The sequence below is a fragment of the Osmia bicornis genome, chromosome 7 (genome assembly GCF_907164935.1).
Source record: "Osmia bicornis bicornis chromosome 7, iOsmBic2.1, whole genome shotgun sequence".
Lineage (NCBI taxonomy): Eukaryota > Metazoa > Arthropoda > Insecta > Hymenoptera > Megachilidae > Osmia > Osmia bicornis.
The window spans coordinates 3,030,656-3,050,768 of record NC_060222.1 but is presented as its reverse complement, the minus strand read 5'-3'; the positions used below and the strand labels follow the sequence as shown (position 1 = coordinate 3,050,768).

The following is a 20,113-nucleotide window of genomic DNA, read 5'->3' as shown; positions in this document are numbered from 1 at the left end:
ACTTAATAGAATTTTTATTATTTCGCTTAAAAGCTATTTTAAAGATAAGAGAAGATTAACCCTTTGAGGGCGGACCATGGAGAGAGCCCTAATTTTCATTTTCCTGCATACGTTTCGCAAATTCCGGTCTCGATCGACCCAGACCGTTCACGGGGTTAACGTAACAACGTGTTAACGAATGTTTATTTTTCTTTCATTCGTCAGAAGCAAAATTACAAGAGGCGATAAAGCGATAATTGCACAATGAGCAAACAGGAAAATCGCTCGCGGTAGCACGTGCACGAAGAGTACATTGAATGGCTTGGAATAACAGCACACCAATGGTATTTACTGTTACTCCGAGCAGACTATTTACTCTCGTCGTCTTATGCAATACTGTACTTCGTTTCGTGATTTGGAAGATTTCAGAGAATACGGGCCGGGTTGAATAATCAATGATCTTCGACGAGAGGGACCACAAAGTAATTAACGCAGACAGCAATCTGGTGTAGCGATGGAAACTTTTTCTATTAACAGAGATTCGAAATTGAAGGATTCTCTATTTACGAAAGTCACTTATTCCACTGTTTGCGAAGGCTTTACGCCATCGCGGGTCCGCGCGTACGAAAAGATGTGAAATCGGACGGTCAAGCTGGCACGAGATTCCGCCCATTCATAACTTGACGCGATGCTGATAACAGGCTGATAAGCAGCAGATTGGCTCGTGCCTTGGTCCCCCTTCGCTTCTTATCGCCCACTACGCCGTGGAATTCGAGACGTACGATTGAACGCTACGTGGGTTGCGTTGCTCGTATCAATGAAAAAGCAGCCACGATTTCCTTTCCAATCGGAGAACGAGGTGGAAAAAATGAACTGAACGATTTAAAAAAAAAAAAAACTTACACAGAGAAATCTTGGGTACCAGGCAGAGCAATATGACGAATCTTATGAGGTTGATAAATAGTTTACACAGGCCTGTATGCTTTCCAGAAATATTGCTTACCTCATACTCGAGTTGATTGCCAGAATTATTTTCAGCAATGCAACATTCTAAATAGAACGCTTCGAGAGAAAGTTGCACGACCTGTTAAGACAAGTAAACAGACAGGTGTTTTGCCTTATGATGGATCGTTTATGAGCTTGAACTAATAAGCAAACCAGGAACTAGCACAATTTATTGAGACATCAAATTATTTCGGAAGACATTTAATGATACTAATCAGAAATGAATTGGATCAGATGTTTGCTGTTATTAAAACGGTTCTAAAAATGTCAAGATATGCAAATTTAATTGCTCAAATATTACACTCAAATTATTCTAAGCCACCCACTCCCTCGGGATAATGGCTACATAAAGGAAACAGGAATTCTCAAAATTCTAATTTTGATTATATTAATTTTGAATTTTATAAGTGAGAAATATGAATTGAAATTTCCAACCATCATCATTGGGTAGGGCGAGAATCCAGGACATCGGTATTTTTTCTCAAAGCGCGATTTGATCGAGAGTGTACACTACGTAATTCTAACAAAATTCCAAATCATATTTATCAGTGAATTTGATCAAACAATCCTCCAGTTAAATTGAGAAACATGTAATTTCAACTTTGTTCCACGAGAGATAAGAAGTTCGAAACGTAGGCACAATGAACCCAATTCGGTCGCACCTACGTACGTGCTGAAAATAAGTAACACAGTTAAATGACATCTACCAGGTGAAGTCGAAAAATTAATTAACGTATAGAGCTGGCCTGGCACGTCTCAGTTTCGTGTGTTTGTTCTTATCAGAGAAAAAGTATGCCACCACTGGTCGAGGCCAGTGAACGCTTGTAGCTGTATTTTCAGTGGAAGACACACCATTTATTAGTAGCTTTATTCCGTCTAACGGGTTTGCAACTTTCTAACACCTCAGTACCCTCCTCCATTGCGTACGCGATATGAAACGCGTGTCTGTTCAAATTGACTCATCGTAAACACACAGAAATGTGAACCGATGAAAAACGAAAACGAACATCCAGACAGAGATGCAGAAAATTTTTCATTTTTATTTCAACTTCAGCCTCTAACTGGTTTACTTTTTATCTCCATCCAGCTCGAAGAGGATTCATAAATATGTCCAGGACGATTACTCCGCTCTGTCGGGGAAGTGTTTTTCTTCTTTTCGCGCCTCGAAGTCCCTTTACTTTGCAAGATCTCTGGCATAATCACCCAGATCTCATCTGGTTATTCCAAGCCTCCGCTTCGATCCAAGATCGCTGGTAATAAATATTCGTTCGAGTGGTTTGTTTTTGAATCCTTGCCACCTTGTTGATATATGTAGAAACCTTAACCAATCCCACGATTGTAAAATCAAAGTTGAATCACCGGAATACTTAACACCCAGACTGGTGTCCTTAATTCTGAGTTTCGTTTAATTTTTATTTTTTACAAAACCTTGCACGGTATTTCTGCTGCATGTGAATGGAATTTCTGAATCATCTCAGACTCGCCCAGTAGATTTTATCTTCAGAAGATTCTCGCAAGGGCACGGATCTTGAATTGCAGCAAAGTAGAATGTGGCTCGAAGGTGAGCGAATTGACGGTAACTTCGAAGTTACGTGAGATTTGTTAGGGATTATAGAGTTATAGAGTGAATTGATTAATTCCAAGGTGACGGGTGTTGCGGTGCATTTTGAAGGGTATGGAAATCCGGATATCTTAATTACTATGTCGATATTCTAAATAGAATATTCCAGGTATTTGAACCATTCCAGTTGAGTAACTTTGAAGTGGAAGTTGTAATAAAAACTGGAAATAAGTTGTGATCATTCGATTAATTGCTACATCGTTTCTTTTTTTCCAAAGGAGGCATAATTATGTAACGCGTGGTTCGGACTGACAAAAATCTTCGAATAGATTTTCTGAAATTTTTTTAACGAAAAAGGCATCGAAATATTAGAAAAAAACAGGCGGAAAAAATGGTGGTCGTGGAACGAAACGTTCCCAATGGTTTCGCGAGTCGGAAAGTTTCGGCACGAGGTTACAACGTCATGTCCATCTAATTATGGTCCGCTTAACGTAACGCTTTGCTCGTGAGTCAGCTGTTGACGTTCTTTCAAACGTTTTGCTAACCTCGATGGCTCCTCTCTTTCCCTTGTTGTTCATCGTACAACAATCGCGCAACCCGTTGAATGGCAAAAATCTTATAAAAATATTATTATTTATATTGCCTCGATACGAGGAAGAGCGAGTCGAGTGAATGGAAAAGGAACAGCTCGGTTATCTCTTTGCAATAATAAACTGAATGTTTTGTTCTCTTTTTCAACGAGTAAACGATATACAGGAAAAATTGAAGAGCAGTCTTAACACTTGGTAATTATTTCTAAAAAATACAGAGAACACGATAAGACCGTGTAAATATCTGATTTGAATCGTGTGTACTTACCGGGAGTTGTAATAATTTTTAACGAGAATATTTTTTAATGTAACGTAATACGAAACATGATATTAAATTGTAATCCTGGCTCTCTCCATGGTCCGTCGTTCGAGGGTTAAATGAAACGTTAATTAGTACAAAGTTACCGCGGCGCGTTGATAATCACAGCGAAAGATAATAATTATTGTGTGATTAAATAACAGTGTTTCAACTTAGTTAGCGATGAAATATTCACCGGGGATAATTAACCGGATACTCGGCAACGAAGTTTCGCATTGATCGAGCAATTAATTTAACCGGTATTATTCGAGCGAGCATCGCGTTACAATGTAATTAGAGTGAACGATGGAGAATCGGGAACAATGGTGTTCGACGGGGATTCGGTAGAACGATATCTGGCGCCCACGAGCAATAATTATTTTTCGTACGACGAAAAACGAGTGACGCACCGTGGAACGCACTGCGAATACCTCTGGTGACCACGAGGAGGAGGCACAGATACGATTGCCTCGTAACGATATAATTAGTTTAGTCGTAATTACAGCTTGCCACGGTCGTTCGTTGATACCACACGGTTATTTTGCCATCGTACCAAACGAAACGAAACAGTCTGAACGGATGCTCGTTAACGTCTTCGAGCACAATCCAACGTACACCCCTGCCTCTGATTGCTTCTTTTTATTAATGTACAATTATCAGCCAAGTATCACTCCATTTATGATGTTATTAAATACTTCGTTCAGTATCTTCGTATACTCCAACTATTATTAATGATAATTAGACTGAAAGATACGGACAGTGATACCAGAATTGAATTAGAGTGCTGGGAATAGGTAGGGTGATACTACTGATACTAACGTCTGACATACCATTGACTAATATCACTTAATTTATGCCACTTCGATATTTCGAAATTTACGTACTAATTAGGCTAATATTTGGATTCAGTAAATATCTACTAAGGGTGCAATAATAATTATCAAATCGGTGATGCCAATGATATTATTAACACCGATAAGAATACTACTGATACTAGTAACACTAGTGCCATGATTGATCCTAATAATGTTAGGTAATATTGACAGTCTTCGATTTAATTCTTAATCGATACCCAAATTGATCGATCGAACCGATAAGGTTTGTAATATCAGAACAAAAGAAAAGTTGTTGAAAAAAAAATTTGTTCTCGGTGATCTATCTTTAAACGAGGTCCGGTTTGCAGACAGCAACAATGAGACGGATGTAAGTCGCAGATAATAGAGGATTATTTCTAGAGAAGCATAAATTACATTGAAGCGTGCACAAACAACGTAATGTTGCGACGAGGGACAAACAAGTAGATAGAAGTCTCATTTAGAGGCAGCGAAGGAGGGAGACAAATGACAGGCCAAAAATTGCATCATTGCGTCACCCAGTCACCACCATGGGTGTCAATCGGTTGCGTCACCTACCTCATTTATCATTCTTTCCTTGAAGGAAGGGAGAAGGAAAGTTAACGAGAAACGACGCGTCTACGAAACACAGGAACTCGAATTTCTCCTCGCACCCTCCGTTTCGTTTCGTTTGCATGACAGAGAAAAAATTCGAAGAAATCAGTCACGATGACAGGGGAGAAGGATGTGTTGTTTCGAGCACATTCACAAACCATGACACCCCAAAAAACAACCTATCGGATCGATGTTTTCATCGAAGTTAGTCGATCGTTAAATTACTAACCGTACGAGGAACATCTACCCTGAAGAACTTTCACCGTTTCAATTATACGTACGAGCAAACGGTATCAAATTGCTTCCTTCGATAAGGAAGAAGAAAGATTGCATCGTTGCAATTACCAATTTTCCCGCGATCGAACAACACAAGGTCCTCCGCTTTTGACGCGTGAGACCCTGTGAAAAAAAAGCTTGAAAAATAAGAGCCCACGGTGGATCTACATAACCGGAATACTGATTTGAATGATCATCCGTGATCACACAATAGGAGGAGCCAGTTAAATGCTCGCACCGGGGGTTAATGACTTTGGAAATTGTTCGGACGCCTGGTGATTCTCTCGCAAATGACTCATGACATTGAATATTATACAGATTAGCAATCTATAATAGTCGCTCGATAATTGCCTGTTTTCAGAAATCGAGACGCTTTGATAAGAAATAGACAGTTACTGTAGAGGACGGCAAATTATCGAGCGGCTGCTGTAATTTTAAATAAAGGTCTTATCGATCTACGGGGAAGTACAATCAAAACCGTGAGAAAACATTTCGAGGAAGCTTCCAGCCACGTCCCACGCGTTCCAAATTGTCCGTGTCAAGAGATCACGGCTGCTCTCTTGGCACACGACGATTTCCCATCCGAACAGAGGCAAACGGTGCCGTTTCGAGGACAACGCGTTTATTTATGAAACGACAGATTCTTCTGTCTTCTTTTCGCCGCGAATTTATTTAAAGGCTAACGAACAGAGACCAGCTGATTCACGCGAGGTGCACGAACCTCGCTGAATGATTGATTTTCAAGAATTATTTTCCCCGAATGCTCGTTTCGCGTCGGACGAATGGAACTGACGAATCTCCCGCGGTGACTCCGAATCAGTTACCACGATAATTGACCGTGATGAGTCCGAGTCGTACTTGAACGGGACGATTTGTTTTTTCCATGAAAACGACGGAGGTCGGGTTAACGCAAATACACCGTGGAAATTTCCACTTTTCCACGCGACCAACGCGGAACACCAACGGCGAATGGATATTTCCACTGCGCCACTTTCGTTTTCGAGCCGATTAGTTTATTACCAGTAGAGAGACCTGATAAGGCAGCCACGCATGCCATCGAGAGAGAGAGAGAGCAACGTCGTTCAGCAAGAATCCGACTAATTACCCCTTTTCGAAATTCCAATTACACTTTTTTTCCCCTCCCTGCAAATTGAGACGTTTCACTGCACGCTGATTTTCACGCGACACTTTGGCATATACCGGGAGGACCAGGATGGTCTCCCCACACGTTTTTCTCACTTATCATAGGCGATAGCGAAAAAAATGATAATGGGGGGTATTAAGGGTATTTATGCCGACCGACGGAAAATGTTATATTTTCAAGATGGCCGCCGGTTTTGGCGCCACATTCAAATTTATATTTTTTTCTTATGGAATGCGCGTATTTCGTATTTTGTAATGGACTGTCCTTATTTTTGTGTGTATAAATGAAGAAAAAGTTTATAATAAAAAGTTGACACTTTTCGAGATATTGACACTCAAAATCGAAAATGGTTTTTAATTCATAGCTCAAGAACCGTGGGTCCTATCGACATGGAACTTTTTGCAATCGGTGACGCCAATGTTGACCAATAATACCATGGAGAAATTATTTCGATCAAGTTTATTTTTGTGGTCGAAAATCGATTTTTTAGTTTTCAACCCCCATTTTCTCGAAAAATTCAAATGGCACCCCCCGTATGTTGATGCATGTTTTCATTGCTCCTTTTATGAGGTTTCATAAAAGGTATTGGTTGATACACTTTTTCGTATTGTTTTTCAAGTTATTTGCAAAAAACCGGGTTTTCGGGCAAATTTCAGCTAGTCATTGTTTTAAGTGCTTGTATGAATGCTCATCACAGTCATTAACAGCCTTATACTCATTCCCATCCCCTTATACCCGTATAAGGGTTTGTTCCCTACCTGCTAGTAACCTTTCGAGCTAAGTCTCGGATGGTAATTCAGATGTGTTTTTGTGTGACAGAAAACTCAATATTCTTATTCAAAAATTTTATTTGGAACTTTAGTTTACAACCTATTTACAAGTGTTCGACTATAACAGGTGTTTGAAGTGACCGTCTTGCTCTTGTAGGCAAAGTTCTGCCCTCCGTAACACTGCCGACCTCACAACTTCTCGAATCATCTTCTCGTCGATTTGCCGACAAGCCTCTTTAATTCGGTGCCGCAGTTCGGCAACATTGCGAGGTGGGTGATGGCAGTCGTACACCGTGTTCTTGAGATATCCCCACAAAAAAAGTCAAGATGCGTCAAGTCTGGTGACCGCGGGGGCCACGCAACACTACCTCTTGTTCCAATCCAAAAGAAATGGTTATCAAGGTAGTTTGTCACTATTCTGGCGTTGTGGCACGGTGCCCCATCTTGTTGGAAAATAAGGTCCCCCCTTATGTTCAGTGGGACATTTTGCAGGAGATTCGGCAACACATTTTGTAGAAAATCTAAGTAACGCTGCCCGGTAAGTGATCCATCAAAAAAGTAAGGGCCAATTATTTGGTCTTTGACAATACCGCACCAAACATTTGTGGAAATTACAGTTTGGTGGCCACGTTCAAATTTTTCGCGCGGATTTTCCGCTGCCCGGAATATGGACATAAGGGGGGACCTTATTTTCCAACAAGATGGGGCACCGTGCCACAATGCCAGAATAGTAACAAACTACCTTGATAACCACTTCTTTTGGATTGGAACAAGAGGTAGTGTTGCGTGGCCCCCGCGGTCACCAGACTTGACGCATCTTGACTTTTTTTGTGGGGATATCTCAAGAACAAGGTGTACGACTGCCATCACCCACCTCGCAATGTTGCCGAACTGCGGCACCGAATTAAAGAGGCTTGTCGGCAAATCGACGAGAAGATGATTCGAGAAGTTGTGAGGTCGGCAGTGTTACGGAGGGCAGAACTTTGCCTACAAGAGCAAGACGGTCACTTCAAACACCTGTTATAGTCGAACACTTGTAAATAGGTTGTAAACTAAAGTTCCAAATAAAATTTTTGAATAAGAATATTGAGTTTTCTGTCACACAAAAAACACATCTGAATTACCATCCGAGACTTAGCTCGAAAGGTTACTAGCAGGTAGGGAACAAACCCTTATACGGGTATAAGGGGATGGGAATGAGTATAAGGCTGTTAATGACTGTGATGAGCATTCATACAAGCACTTAAAACAATGACTAGCTGAAATTTGCCCGAAAACCCGGTTTTTTGCAAATAACTTGAAAAACAATAAGAAAAAGTGTATCAACCAATACCTTTTATGAAACCTCATAAAAGGAGCAATGAAATCATGCATCAACATACGGGGGGTGCCATTTGAATTTTTCGAGAAAATGGGGGTTGAAAACTAAAAAATCGATTTTCGACCACAAAAATAAACTTGATCGAAATAATTTTTCCATGGTATTATTGGTCAATATTGGCGTCACCGATTGCAAAAAGTTCTATGTCGATAGGACCCACGGTTCTTGAGCTATGAATTAAAAACCATTTTCGACTTTGAGTGTCAATATCTCGAAAAGTGTCAACTTTTTATTATAAACTTTTTCTTCATTTATACACACAAAAATAAGGGCAGTCCATAACAAAATACGAAATACGCGCATTCCATAAGAAAAAAATATAAATTTGAATGTGGCGCCAAAACCGGCGGCCATCTTGAAAATATAACATTTTCCGTCGGTCGGCATAAATACCCTTAATACCCCCCGTTATCATTTTTTTCGCTATCGCCTATGATAAGTGAGAAAAACGTGTGGGGAGACCATCCTGGTCCTCCCTGTATACCGGGTGGTACCGTTGAAAAAGTCTGACACATTTTCAACCCTCCTTCGTTCGAAGTTCAGTGCTCTGATAAAGGGATACGTTTAATTGGATCGATTAATCTCGTGTACTTCAGAATCTACAGAAGTTGACTGTTTCAGTTGATCTCGAATAGAATTATTCACCGCTCTCTAAGCGGAAGTTTAGTTTACGTATAATCAAACGTAAAAGTTGAACCAACCGAAAAATAAACTTTCTGCCCCGAATAGATTCGTAGTTAAATTTCGCGCGATATTTGGTAATTTTTATTCAAATCTCAGTCGAAAATGAATTCAATTAAAAAAAGCTGCATTATTACGCGATGTCCGTGATAACCGTTATCAGTACGAACAAGGTATCTCTCACCTACTATGTCACAATCATTGCGTCGTTGTTTTCTCGCTCATCTCTCGTTACATAAACGCATCATGACCCGGTATTTCTCACGAGAAATTAACCTCCGAGCTTATTGTCTTATAGTCTTGTTACATTTTCCCGTACGAATACCGCCCTGCTAACGAGATTACCTCGATTTTTGTCAAACGAGAACGACGCAAGTGTCACGGGGAGACCCTTAATAATTTTGTTTTCCTCTCTTGCAATCAACACACTGGCGCCTCTTTTATATTTAAACTCGTAAATACGTGACGCGTAAGATCTTGGCTGAGCCAGCAATGCGGCAAAACGTTTGCCAAACAGACGAGTTATCACCTTCATCTTGGATTGCATCATTTTTTATTACACATTGCGCGAACACCGATGTTCGATCGAAGTTTCGCGCGTTTTTCTATAACCTCCCCGTATCCACTTCCGGTACCGATCGAATCGTCGGCCATTTTTTGCTAAAACACTCGAGGAGGCAAGGAAACGTTTTATAGAACGATTATTGGCGATAAGAATTTCTATTTACGAGATAGGTTCTATGTTGACAGCTAGAATTCGAAGATAATCGTAACGGTGTTCAATTACGTCATGGTATTTTTTCTCAAGAGGTTACACGATTCATTGTGCTATTTAATACTGTCACGTGACTCTGGAGTATCAATTTGATCGAAACGATATCGAATTAGTTTGTTAACGCGTAGTTCATTAGGTGATCAGCTATGAATTTAAAAGTAAAAAAAGAATGTTATTAAAATTTTTTTCATTATAAATGAATTAATGTTTATTCCACGTGCTAATTAACTCGATTAAAAAAATCGGATCAGCTGTTCGTTACTCGATGAAATATTAATTGAACGTTATCATTCTTTTTTTGGGGGAGGGGGGTCTCGCCTCGAGTTAATTGCTCGATATCTGGCGTTTCAAACGTTACGTTTTAAATTACGACATTATCAATATGCACAATTCCTGCGTAATATTAATTAACTGAAATTTATTGATCGACCTTTCACTACCGTCCGATGTCTCCCAACCGACGCTCGGCTAATTATTAACACTACGTAAATCGAGTTACGAGCGGACAATTAATATTTTAATGAATTCTATTTATAAACGATCTATCGACGTAGCCATTCGCGTCTCTTAATACACCGCGTGTGCTTATTTGCGTTCAATCGCTTCCTTTACTAATCGAATGTCACGGTGAACACAATGTGCTGCCTCTATGACACACGTGGTGCAGATAACGTGCGCTCTCGACAAACGTTCCTACGCACATAATAAACATAAATACTAGTTATAAAAATATTAATGGATTATCATTAACAAGCCCGAGTGGGGGAGTAACACTAGAACTACCAAATCGGATCTTAAATTATTAAGTTGCTATTGGAAAAAAAATTAAATCTGTAAATCATTCACGTGTGAATGGCACGCGTGCCCTAAGTTCACCACCAAAATCTGTATTTAAAACACCGTCGACGTAAAACAAGCCCAAAAAAACATTCATCACGGCTCACTGAAAAGGAAAGAACGTTTACTCGACGACGCATCGTGGAACAAGTGTCTCAGAGTCAAAGTGGAATACTTCCTTCCCGAACACGTGACGGACACATTATCTGACGTGAACGGTGTAAACAAAGCGAGTCAGTAGGACCTGATACACCGGGAAAGAAAGTAACATACCTCGTAAGCGTTAATGGAGAACGTGCTCGAATATACTTTTACGGGTCTCATAGATTCTCAGTTATACCACTGGATGATAACAGGTCGATAATAATCACTATCGGAGCACCACTGCCGTGTGTCCCACATTACACCGAAATCAGTGCGCTTAATGAAACAAACGAAAGAAGAGAGGAAAACGTGGTTAGAGGGAGGCAAAACAAGCAGGTCGGAGAAGTTAGCTGGTGCCCCGCGTTGGATCGATGCTGGTGGTCGTAACGCGACCGATTACAAAACACGCAACACGCTAATTCTCTGTGTTTTTTTCTCTCCTTTCTCGCTTAGCCGGAACTTTTTCAAGGCTTCGCGCCAGGGATTTCATAAGGCACCAGTAACCTACACTGAAAATCATCCAACACCTTTACCTTTTCTTTTTTTCTTTTCAATTTCAATTCAAAATTGCATCAGATATTTTAACGAAAATTAAGTTTCTGCATCAGTGATTCTCAATTTACCACCGTAGGTGAAAGGAAATTTCATTCTTTTCCTTCAACTCGCTCCAGGGATTATTTAGGACAAAGAGTGCGTGAGTGTCTACGGGTACACGTGCGCGCGAACACGTTCGTCAGACGCGATGATTCGTGGCTCGTTTCTAATGCGTAGTTAGTATCGCGAGCATAACACACAACAAGGAGGAGAAAAATCGAAGAAACCGTTCCCCGAAGGTTGTACCGCCGACGTACACCGCCTATGTCGCGGACCACGCGCCGCTTGTTTACCTTATCCCACCTTCAAACAGGTTGTTGATACGCACTTCACGATGGAATCTCGATTGTTAAAAATTTCGCCACCCGCCTCGCCCGGTGTCACTGTCAGAACGCGTTCACGATCACACTTCATTGATCGCGCCCTACCTTTGGGGATTTATTTGCTCGTAACTAGACAACGTCTTGGGCGACCATGTCTATGGTTTGCGCGGTTCGAATTGGTTCTTATTTTATGAAGATATCGTAGAGTACGTAGAGAGACATGCACGCTAGCACGTACGCACTGGCCGCGTTGAACCAAGGCCCAATTCCCTGCGATTGGTCCTGAAGTAAAGTCTATACACTGTAAGAAAAGGGGCGGGTGGTGTCACTAGCGCGAAATTTCGTACGGACGCACACTAGTCAATCGGTGAATCGTTTGGTACGAAGAGAGGAGTGTCGCGGCGCGCCGCCGGTAGGAAACGGATGAAAACGGAACGAAAGAAAGAAACAAGGGACACGTGCCAGGGACGAAAGGCACACGTCGCAGAACGTAATTACAACGCTGCGGAGAAAAGTGATTTTCTTCGCGACGCCATTATCGGTGTGATAAGGAAAAACGAGGGAGGTCTCGGGATCGTAGGGTGAGAGTAACGGGCGAAAAGGAACAAATGGTCGGGGAAGTGTGGAGAGAAAAAAAAAAAAAAGAGAAAGGAAGTGGAGAGTATAAGAGAAAGAGAGAGCTGGCCGCGTCCCGTATTGCGTAGTAAGCGCTTGAATGGATTACGTCACGGCGGCAGAGGCAGCCAGACAAGAGGGTAAAAGCGTCGCGTCAGACCCACGCGCGTATCTCTCTTTAGGGCGTTTGTTGGTTGCATCGGTCGTAGTCGTCGGTTTACGAGCAAAACGTTTTGCATCGTCGAGGACTTCGGCCCCGACCTCGGCCGTTTTGTTTTCCGGTCACTAACAGAGGGGTCTCCGACAGCCACACGCACTACCGCCACCATATGAAACTCTACACGCTCGTATGCGCAGCATCGTTTACCGTTTGCGCATATTCGTGTGACAGGATGCCGTTTTCCAGCGCGTTTCTCGTGCACCTTCGCCATCGTGCCGAGGAACGATCGATCGTCAAGATAGAAGATTCTCTTTCGAATCCTTGCGTTATCCTTCGACTCAGAGAAACGCGGTATATAATGTGCATACGTAACGTCAACAGAAACGAAGGGAACTCCCGCGTCGCTCCCCACGTGTTTTCGCGATCAAACAACAGTCAACTCGGCGTGTCTTGGCGTGTCTTTATTCGCTCTCTCTTTCTCTTCCTCTCTATCCTGTTTTATCCCTTCCTGTCTCGTTTTCGCTCTCTCTCTTTCTATCTTTCCCTACCCTCCTCTTTTTCTCTCTCTCTTTCACCATTCTGTCTCCACTTGGTCGTCGGCTCAAGTGTCTCTCGTCTCGTCTCGTCTCGTCTCTTCTCGTCCCGTCTCGTCCGGTCGTTTCTTCCTCCCTGTCTAGTCGATTTCGGTGCTTACTTTTTCGTTGGACGAGTCACGCTGAAAACTGGCACTGTTCTGTTCCACGTGGGTAAACGTGTCCTTTCAAAACACCACGACCCTCACCACCACGGCACATTCCAGCGTGCATAGCAGCGCATTTACCTCTCGCCCGGTTCGCTACGCACGACCAAAAACTCGGGGCCCCGCGTATTCGTAACACCCGGCTACACCGTCGCGATCAATGGCGAGAAATGTACGTTTGAATTTTTACTAGACGTTTTACCAACTCAGTTACGGTACAACGAAACAAACACCGACATCCTGACGAACGAGTCAGCTGGTACTGATCGGATCATGATCAAGCGCTGACTTCGGCCATGGGTCACGGACGTAGACGCGTCGTGGAAATACTAGCACAGTCTCGAGCATCGACGGGAATCCGACTTATGCGCCGCCGTTCGTGCGAAGCCTTTAACTAACCTCAGGACCGTATCTCATTGCGTTTAAACCCCTTTCGTTTCTTCAATTTCTATCCCTCCTCTCCCTCGGTCGCCGCCGAAGAAAAAACCTCTTTGTATTCGCAGTCCTTTCAGCTTGCAAGGCGATTAACCCTTCTTTCGAGCTAGTCTCGTAGACGGTTTCCTGGGGTCATTATTTCCTTCAACTACCGTGTCAATTGGAAAGTGAAACTTAAAAACTTGATAAATAAATTTTCAAATATTCGTATCATAACATATTGAAGAGGTGCAGTATGACTCCCATAATCCAAAGGACCAAAGGCACCAAATGTTCAAACTCGAAGAAGCCTTTCAATTAAACTTGAAATAGTGTCCTCGACCAGGAAAAATGTTCCTGTTGTTAGGGTTATTAGAAGTACGATTAGAAATAGTCATTTGGTTAAGTTTTGATAAGATGCTTTCAAAGTACCATAAACCAAATGGACCCCCCTTCCATTTTGGTGGGAGAAACGAAAATTTGTTGAACCATGGGTACATACATCTATGTACTGCTAGATGTGTTCTTTTTTAATGGTTCTAAATCTTCAAGGTTCCCTTTTTTCTCTGTTTGTCGCAATAGAAAAGATCGTACGATTGAATTTTATGACCATTTTTGTTTATATTCAGTTGTCATGTCCATTTAAATGGGAATTAATGCTGATATGTAAAAAGTTTGGAGATTTATGATTTTTGAAAAAGCTTATACATTTTTAGAATGTTTTTATCAATCACATTATCATGTTTATTCAGATAAAGTTCCGGTTATGATAAACGAGTATCTTTGAATTATGCAGTTTCAAGAGGTTGTTTTCACGCGTTTTATGTGTCCAGCAAAGATCATAAACTTTGTCAATATTTACGGACGGGACGTGAACATTATGCATAATGTTGAATGATCCGTGATCTATAGTATGAATAATAAGTAATATAGAATTCTACTTTATCCAGGGAGACACTTTACCAAGTGTAGATATTATAGTTTCCTTAATTTGGCTCGAAATTTAAAGCAAATCATAAAATAACACGCTACTTTCTATTTTACATGTTGACAATTTATTTATTTAAATTTGTGAACAGAACATTTTTTTCTCTACACACAAAATCTTTGGTTTTTAATTTAGGAAAACGTTTTTATTATAACTTCATAATCTCTACATTTTTCAACTCGTGTACATACATAAAATTATTAACATTGCACAGGCCATGGAAACGCATGTAACATAATAAATATTCATCAAGTGAAATCACCACTGTTCAGTCTAGTCAAACTTCTTCTTAGCGACAACTTGTTTAAACAACGTCCTCCAACACAATTTTTTCAATCCGTACACCAGTAGTATCAACGTAATCACGTAAAATATTATTACATCAACAGAGTAATAATGAACGACACTCATGTACCTGGAACAGTTGAAGATTTTTCCACTAATTCTATAATTTCTTAAGAGCATTAGAAATTTGAGTACGTACCTCGCAGAGCTTTTCAAATGTTCAGCTCCTTTGTGCTTGGCGACGTGTTCCACCCACCAAGTGGCTAATTTCCTGGGACTAATAGGCAGTTCTCTTAATAAAGAACTTCTTTTCCTCGCTGCTATTCGGTACGAATTGTTGTGTACCGCAGCTACCTTAAGGATACCTTCGCGAAGATTTCCAATCGATATTCTGGCCAAATCCATCACCAAGGCGTAGCCTAATTTCTCTGCAATGCGAAAGAGTTTAAAAAATTCTTTTTGTTCAAAATTCCCTGGGGTGTAAATATACCCTGGAAGGGTGGGCCACCCAAATTATCGTACGCTCACCAGCTTGAGCCGCGTTTCCATCATGGTCGCAAAACACCGGCAAGACGAGGGTTGGAGCGCCATGATAAGCCGCCTCGTGGAGGGACAAAAGTCCACCGTGAGAGACGAAGGCTCGCAGCTTCGGATGTCCAAGTAGCTCTTGTTGCGGCCACCACGCCGCTGTTCTAATATTTGATGGCAGATCTTTGATGTTCAAACCTTCCCATTTCCACACGACGTTGTAAGGAAGGGTGGCGAAGGCTGCGACGAAAATCTGTCGGAGCGCCTCTGGCATCCCCGAAGCGCGAACCGACGAACCCATGGACACGAAGATGAAACCTGCGATCGCATCTCAAGTGTCAGACAAATTAAAGAGAAGAAATTTTCTTAATTTCGTTTACTCACCGCGTTGCAAAAAGGTCTCCAAGTCAGGACTGAGCTGAGTAGCAGGCTTGCAATGGAGGCAGGCAACGTTCACCACGTTCGCCAAGTAGGGAACGGAATCAGCGACGCTGTAATGACTGTTCTGCAAGGTCAGGGGAATCTCTTTGGTCAGGTCTCGTACGTCGGGTAATTGGTCTCCTATAAAAGGAGGTGGATCGTAAGAAACACCGACAGAGTCAATCAACCTGGGTGGCATTATTGAGACGTGAACGAAAATACGTGAAAAATCAACTTACCCAAATATTTTCTCAAAACCGGTTGAAGGTATCCACTGATCATGATCCAGTGCATGATTCTTAAGGTAACTAGACAGGCGACGTTCAGGATCCTCTGAAGGAAGTTCATGTCCTGGGTGAGAGATTTACCGAAATACGGCGTGACGGACCAGGGAGAAGGATTACCCTGACGACCAATGGAACCGCTGTACAGAGCTACCTGCAGGAAAATATCGATTTCGTCGATCGTCTAATCAATCTCGAGGGAATAATTGCGTTCGTTAAGCGTCTAACGATGAATTTAATTGTAATGCGATGCTGAGGATATAGCGAACGAAGTAATCACCGTGTTCAGCATAATGGTGGGCACATTTTCCCCGTAAAGTATCCCGAGAAGACACTCCGGATAGGCACCGTCCACGACCGCGATGTCCCAGCTTGCCCGAGGATCGCCTTCAGGCTTTCTTAGAGAAGAGACAGATACTTGGTCGCGAAGAAGCGACTCGCAAGCCTCCCAGGCATATCGCATTGCATCCCACGGTGAGATAGGCATTTCATCTCGAAATCTAGCACCCACCAGATCCCATTCCGACGTGTAATTCCCGACGTAGGCCTGTTGACAACACGAACCGCGTTCTAGGGTTAACGATAAAGATCACCGAAAACACCATCACGAAAATAGGCTGATAATCACCTCGAAGATGGGAGGAACGAATTCCCGCAGTCCATTATTAGCCGCTGGTCCAGTGAACGCGCTCAAAAGTGTCACATTGTGTCCCCGAGACTTCAGACTATTACCCAAAGCGATAAACGGCACCGTGTGCGATTTAGTGCCACCCATGGTGGCCAACAACACGTTGTATCCCACGGTAGAATCGCAGAGCCAGCCGACGATCAGTGGAACGAGTAATCGACCGATCAGACCGATCATCTTTTCGTTTTCTCGATCGTCCTCCACCGGATTTCTAGACGGTTTTCTCAACTCCTATCTGACACCAGTGAATCGTGTGCCGATCTTCGAGCAACACTGGTAGCAGTTATCGGACGAGCTATCGGATGTCGAAGGCGGTAACATCGTCGTACCAACTCGCGTTCTCCCTCTTCCTCGATTTCTTCCCGGTATCCGCGATGTCTTTTATCCCTCCAGACAGAGTAAGTTCCTTTTTCTTGTTAATTTATCCGACGAGCGTCAGAAGGGACACCCACGATTTCACGAGTACCAATGTCTGTATCTTCGTGGGTATTCGTCAAACAGCGTCGGCTTGGAAAATAGGCTGATCCATTATCATTGTAATGATCGTTCGAAGGATGAGCATCGAGTGGGAATTCTAAAGGCCCTTTTGTCTTCTCTTTGTAACCGGCTGCTCGTCCATGGAATTCTAAACTTGCTGTTTTCTCAAACGTTGTTTTTTTATTTTTGTAACTTTTTTACACTGTTTCGGAACGTCTGAAAGAGTAGAAGGGAAATGATTTGTTTAGTCTTAAATTCTTGAAATTTTTTGAGGCGATCAGTGGACGGGAAAGGGTTCATTCGAACAAGTGTAATTACATTCCTCGAAACTCTCGTCGTTCAAGAGAATCGCTCTGCTTGATCTTGAGCATCGAATAAAGAATCTTTCCCTGTCCATTTATGTTCGACAATAGACTTGTGAAACAATCTCCTTAAATCGCCGCGTTTACCGCAACCGAATGGAACGGTGGCTGAAAAAGGAACGTCCAAGTGAAATCGACCGATCGAGGTCCATTTTTCGACGAGAGAGAAACAGTCAGAGAAAGGGATAAGGCCAAAGAATTGGGATCAACGGAGGCCGATCTCGAGAGATCGCATTGTCGGGTCGAGTGCGAGCTGCGCACTTGAAACTCGCGTTATTAGTGAAAGTCTCGACTTGAATACCGTCGTAAGTTCGATTCGCCTATTCGTGTCGCGAAATGTGAAGGGATAAAGGTCGTGGTTGATTGTAACATTGATTTGTAACGTTCTAATCGAGTATCTACGCAATTCGAAAACCATCCTTTCTTAAGTTTGTCGAGGAAACTTTCTAATGTTTTTATAGCAGTCGTAATTGAAATCGGGTGGAATTGAATAGGCAGGCTTCGGGTGAATCAGTACCAGTGTAAGGATGGGAAGCATTGGAAATCGAACGTCTAATTACACATACGTCCAGCTAATGAGATGGCTCGAGTTAAAAGGACCGAGCGAACAAGATGGATAGGTTCCCTCGAAATTGCTGGGAATATCGAAACTGAATACTAATCGCTGAAAGCGGAAGGTTTGCCGGCGACCAATCGACAGACGCGTTCTGAATAAACGACAGACAAGAATGCTCTTCGGTCAAAAAAAAAAGAGAGAAAAATACCTACGCTAAATACTTTGGAAAGAAAATGCAGATTGCTGAGGAAACTGAAAATAAAAAGCTTCTTTATTGTCAATGAATAACTCGACCAGTTTGTTTCATCAGGATGCTAATTCGTACGTCTTATAAAAAGCGAAGGAGAAACGAGCGCTCGGTCGAAATTTCGTGGTACATCCTTAAAAGGTGGCACACCATCCGGAACACTTTTTCTTTACCTCGACTTTCTTCCTCTTCTCCTTGTTTGTTCGATTCCTTTCTCGTTCACTTCGGCATTTCTGCGAAAGAAGTTTCCCTTTTTATTCCAATGATGTCCTGGTGAATGATCTTTCACTTGAACGATCCTCTTCCTTGAATTCGTTGCACCAGGTTGAAAATTTGTTTGTACACTTAATTAATCGTTGCACTGCTCGGAGATCGATGTTTCTCGCGGTTCGATCAAAATATTGATTGATCGATTTTTCACGGACCTTGATGTACGAGGTGTTTCAACGCTCGAAGCTCGGATATCACCGAGCGTGAAAGTTTGACTGGCCAGCGGTAGCTTTAATGATCAGCTGTGCTCAAAAGAGAGAGAGAGAGTTTTACCTCCCACCAGTTTGATTTCTTGCTCGTCCACGGTCTCCTTCGCGAGGATGTTCCGTAACGGGTAACAATGAGACACTTGGTGGTCCCTCCCGAGAAACAGTTAGTTAAAGATACCAGACTTCGTACCGAACTGCTGCTTCTTCGTCGTTAATTTCTATGATGGATCCAGGGAAAAATTGACATTAGATTCTAATATGATACTAGAGGAAATTTGCTTTGAAATTATGTTTGATACGTGCAACAGGTCATAAATGACCCTCGCTGACGTATACCACCTTTTCATAATATGCACATGATCCATTGTTTTCTTCTTATTATTATACATATAGGAAGCGATGCGATACAAATTTTTTCTCATATTCTTCAAATTGAAAAGGTGATCGATGTCTAACTAGCATTGAAAGGCATTCAGGTGGAAATCAGTGTCAAAGAATACTCTTTTATACTTGAAACATCAATCGTGAAACTCTATTTGTTTCGTAAAATATTTTTCTCTCGATAATCTTCATCCTTGGCGTTGATCTTTAATCCTTGTTATCATCCATAATGATTTACGAATAATTACCAGATTATCCGCCTGTGCAATTCATCGATTGTATTGTTAATATTCGATGATTGCAGTTAATTTGCCGTTCATCGTGCATCCCTCCACATATGTTAATGAGTGCCTCTCATTAATATCAGTTCTGGTTTCCCATTATCATTATGATTAAAACTGACTGCTTTCCAACAAGGGTGTTGTAAATATTTAATATTATTTATCGTTTTAACAATGATTGACCGCGAATCGAGTTTCTTTTGGACGGAATTGAATCAGCAGGCACTTGACGAATCATTGTGAAAGTTGAAAATTTAATTCGTTAATCACGAGACGAAATTGTATAACTCGTCGAAGAATTTTTATGGATGCTTCCAAATGAATTGAAATTAGTTTCTTTCACGATCAACCCCTTCTTATATCGTCAGTGAGATTTCTAACTTGAAACAATCATTAATATCAC

General features: G+C 41.8%; 3 protein-coding genes across 5 annotated transcripts in view; 1 reads left to right on the top strand and 2 right to left on the bottom strand.

Annotated features, from left to right (window-relative positions):
* Positions 1 to 13,669, bottom strand: part of LOC114872824 (insulin-like peptide receptor) — a 30,977-nt gene extending 17,308 nt beyond the window's left edge. Inside the window, exon 1 of one of the 3 annotated variants that reach the window (XM_029180478.2) lies at positions 13,276 to 13,669. The gene's annotated coding sequence lies outside the window, so the exon portion shown is untranslated. Of the gene's footprint in view, positions 1 to 11,776; positions 12,778 to 13,275 lie in introns of those variants that run through there. The other 2 variants (XM_029180496.2, XM_029180487.2) reach the window with 2 other exon arrangements.
* Positions 1 to 20,113, top strand: part of LOC114872855 — an 83,294-nt gene that overhangs the window by 18,178 nt on the left and 45,003 nt on the right. The gene's annotated exons all lie outside the window — the stretch shown is intronic.
* LOC114872868 (UDP-glucosyltransferase 2) lies at positions 14,852 to 19,160 on the bottom strand. The gene is made up of 8 exons (XM_029180588.2): positions 18,743 to 19,160; positions 16,868 to 17,620; positions 16,520 to 16,786; positions 16,195 to 16,393; positions 15,920 to 16,096; positions 15,536 to 15,853; positions 15,207 to 15,435; positions 14,852 to 15,137 (listed from the first exon to the last, which is right to left on the bottom strand). The coding sequence occupies exons 2-8, from the start codon at positions 17,102 to 17,104 to the stop codon at positions 14,996 to 14,998; spliced, it is 1,569 nt and encodes a 522-aa protein (XP_029036421.2). The 5' UTR covers positions 17,105 to 17,620; positions 18,743 to 19,160; the 3' UTR covers positions 14,852 to 14,995.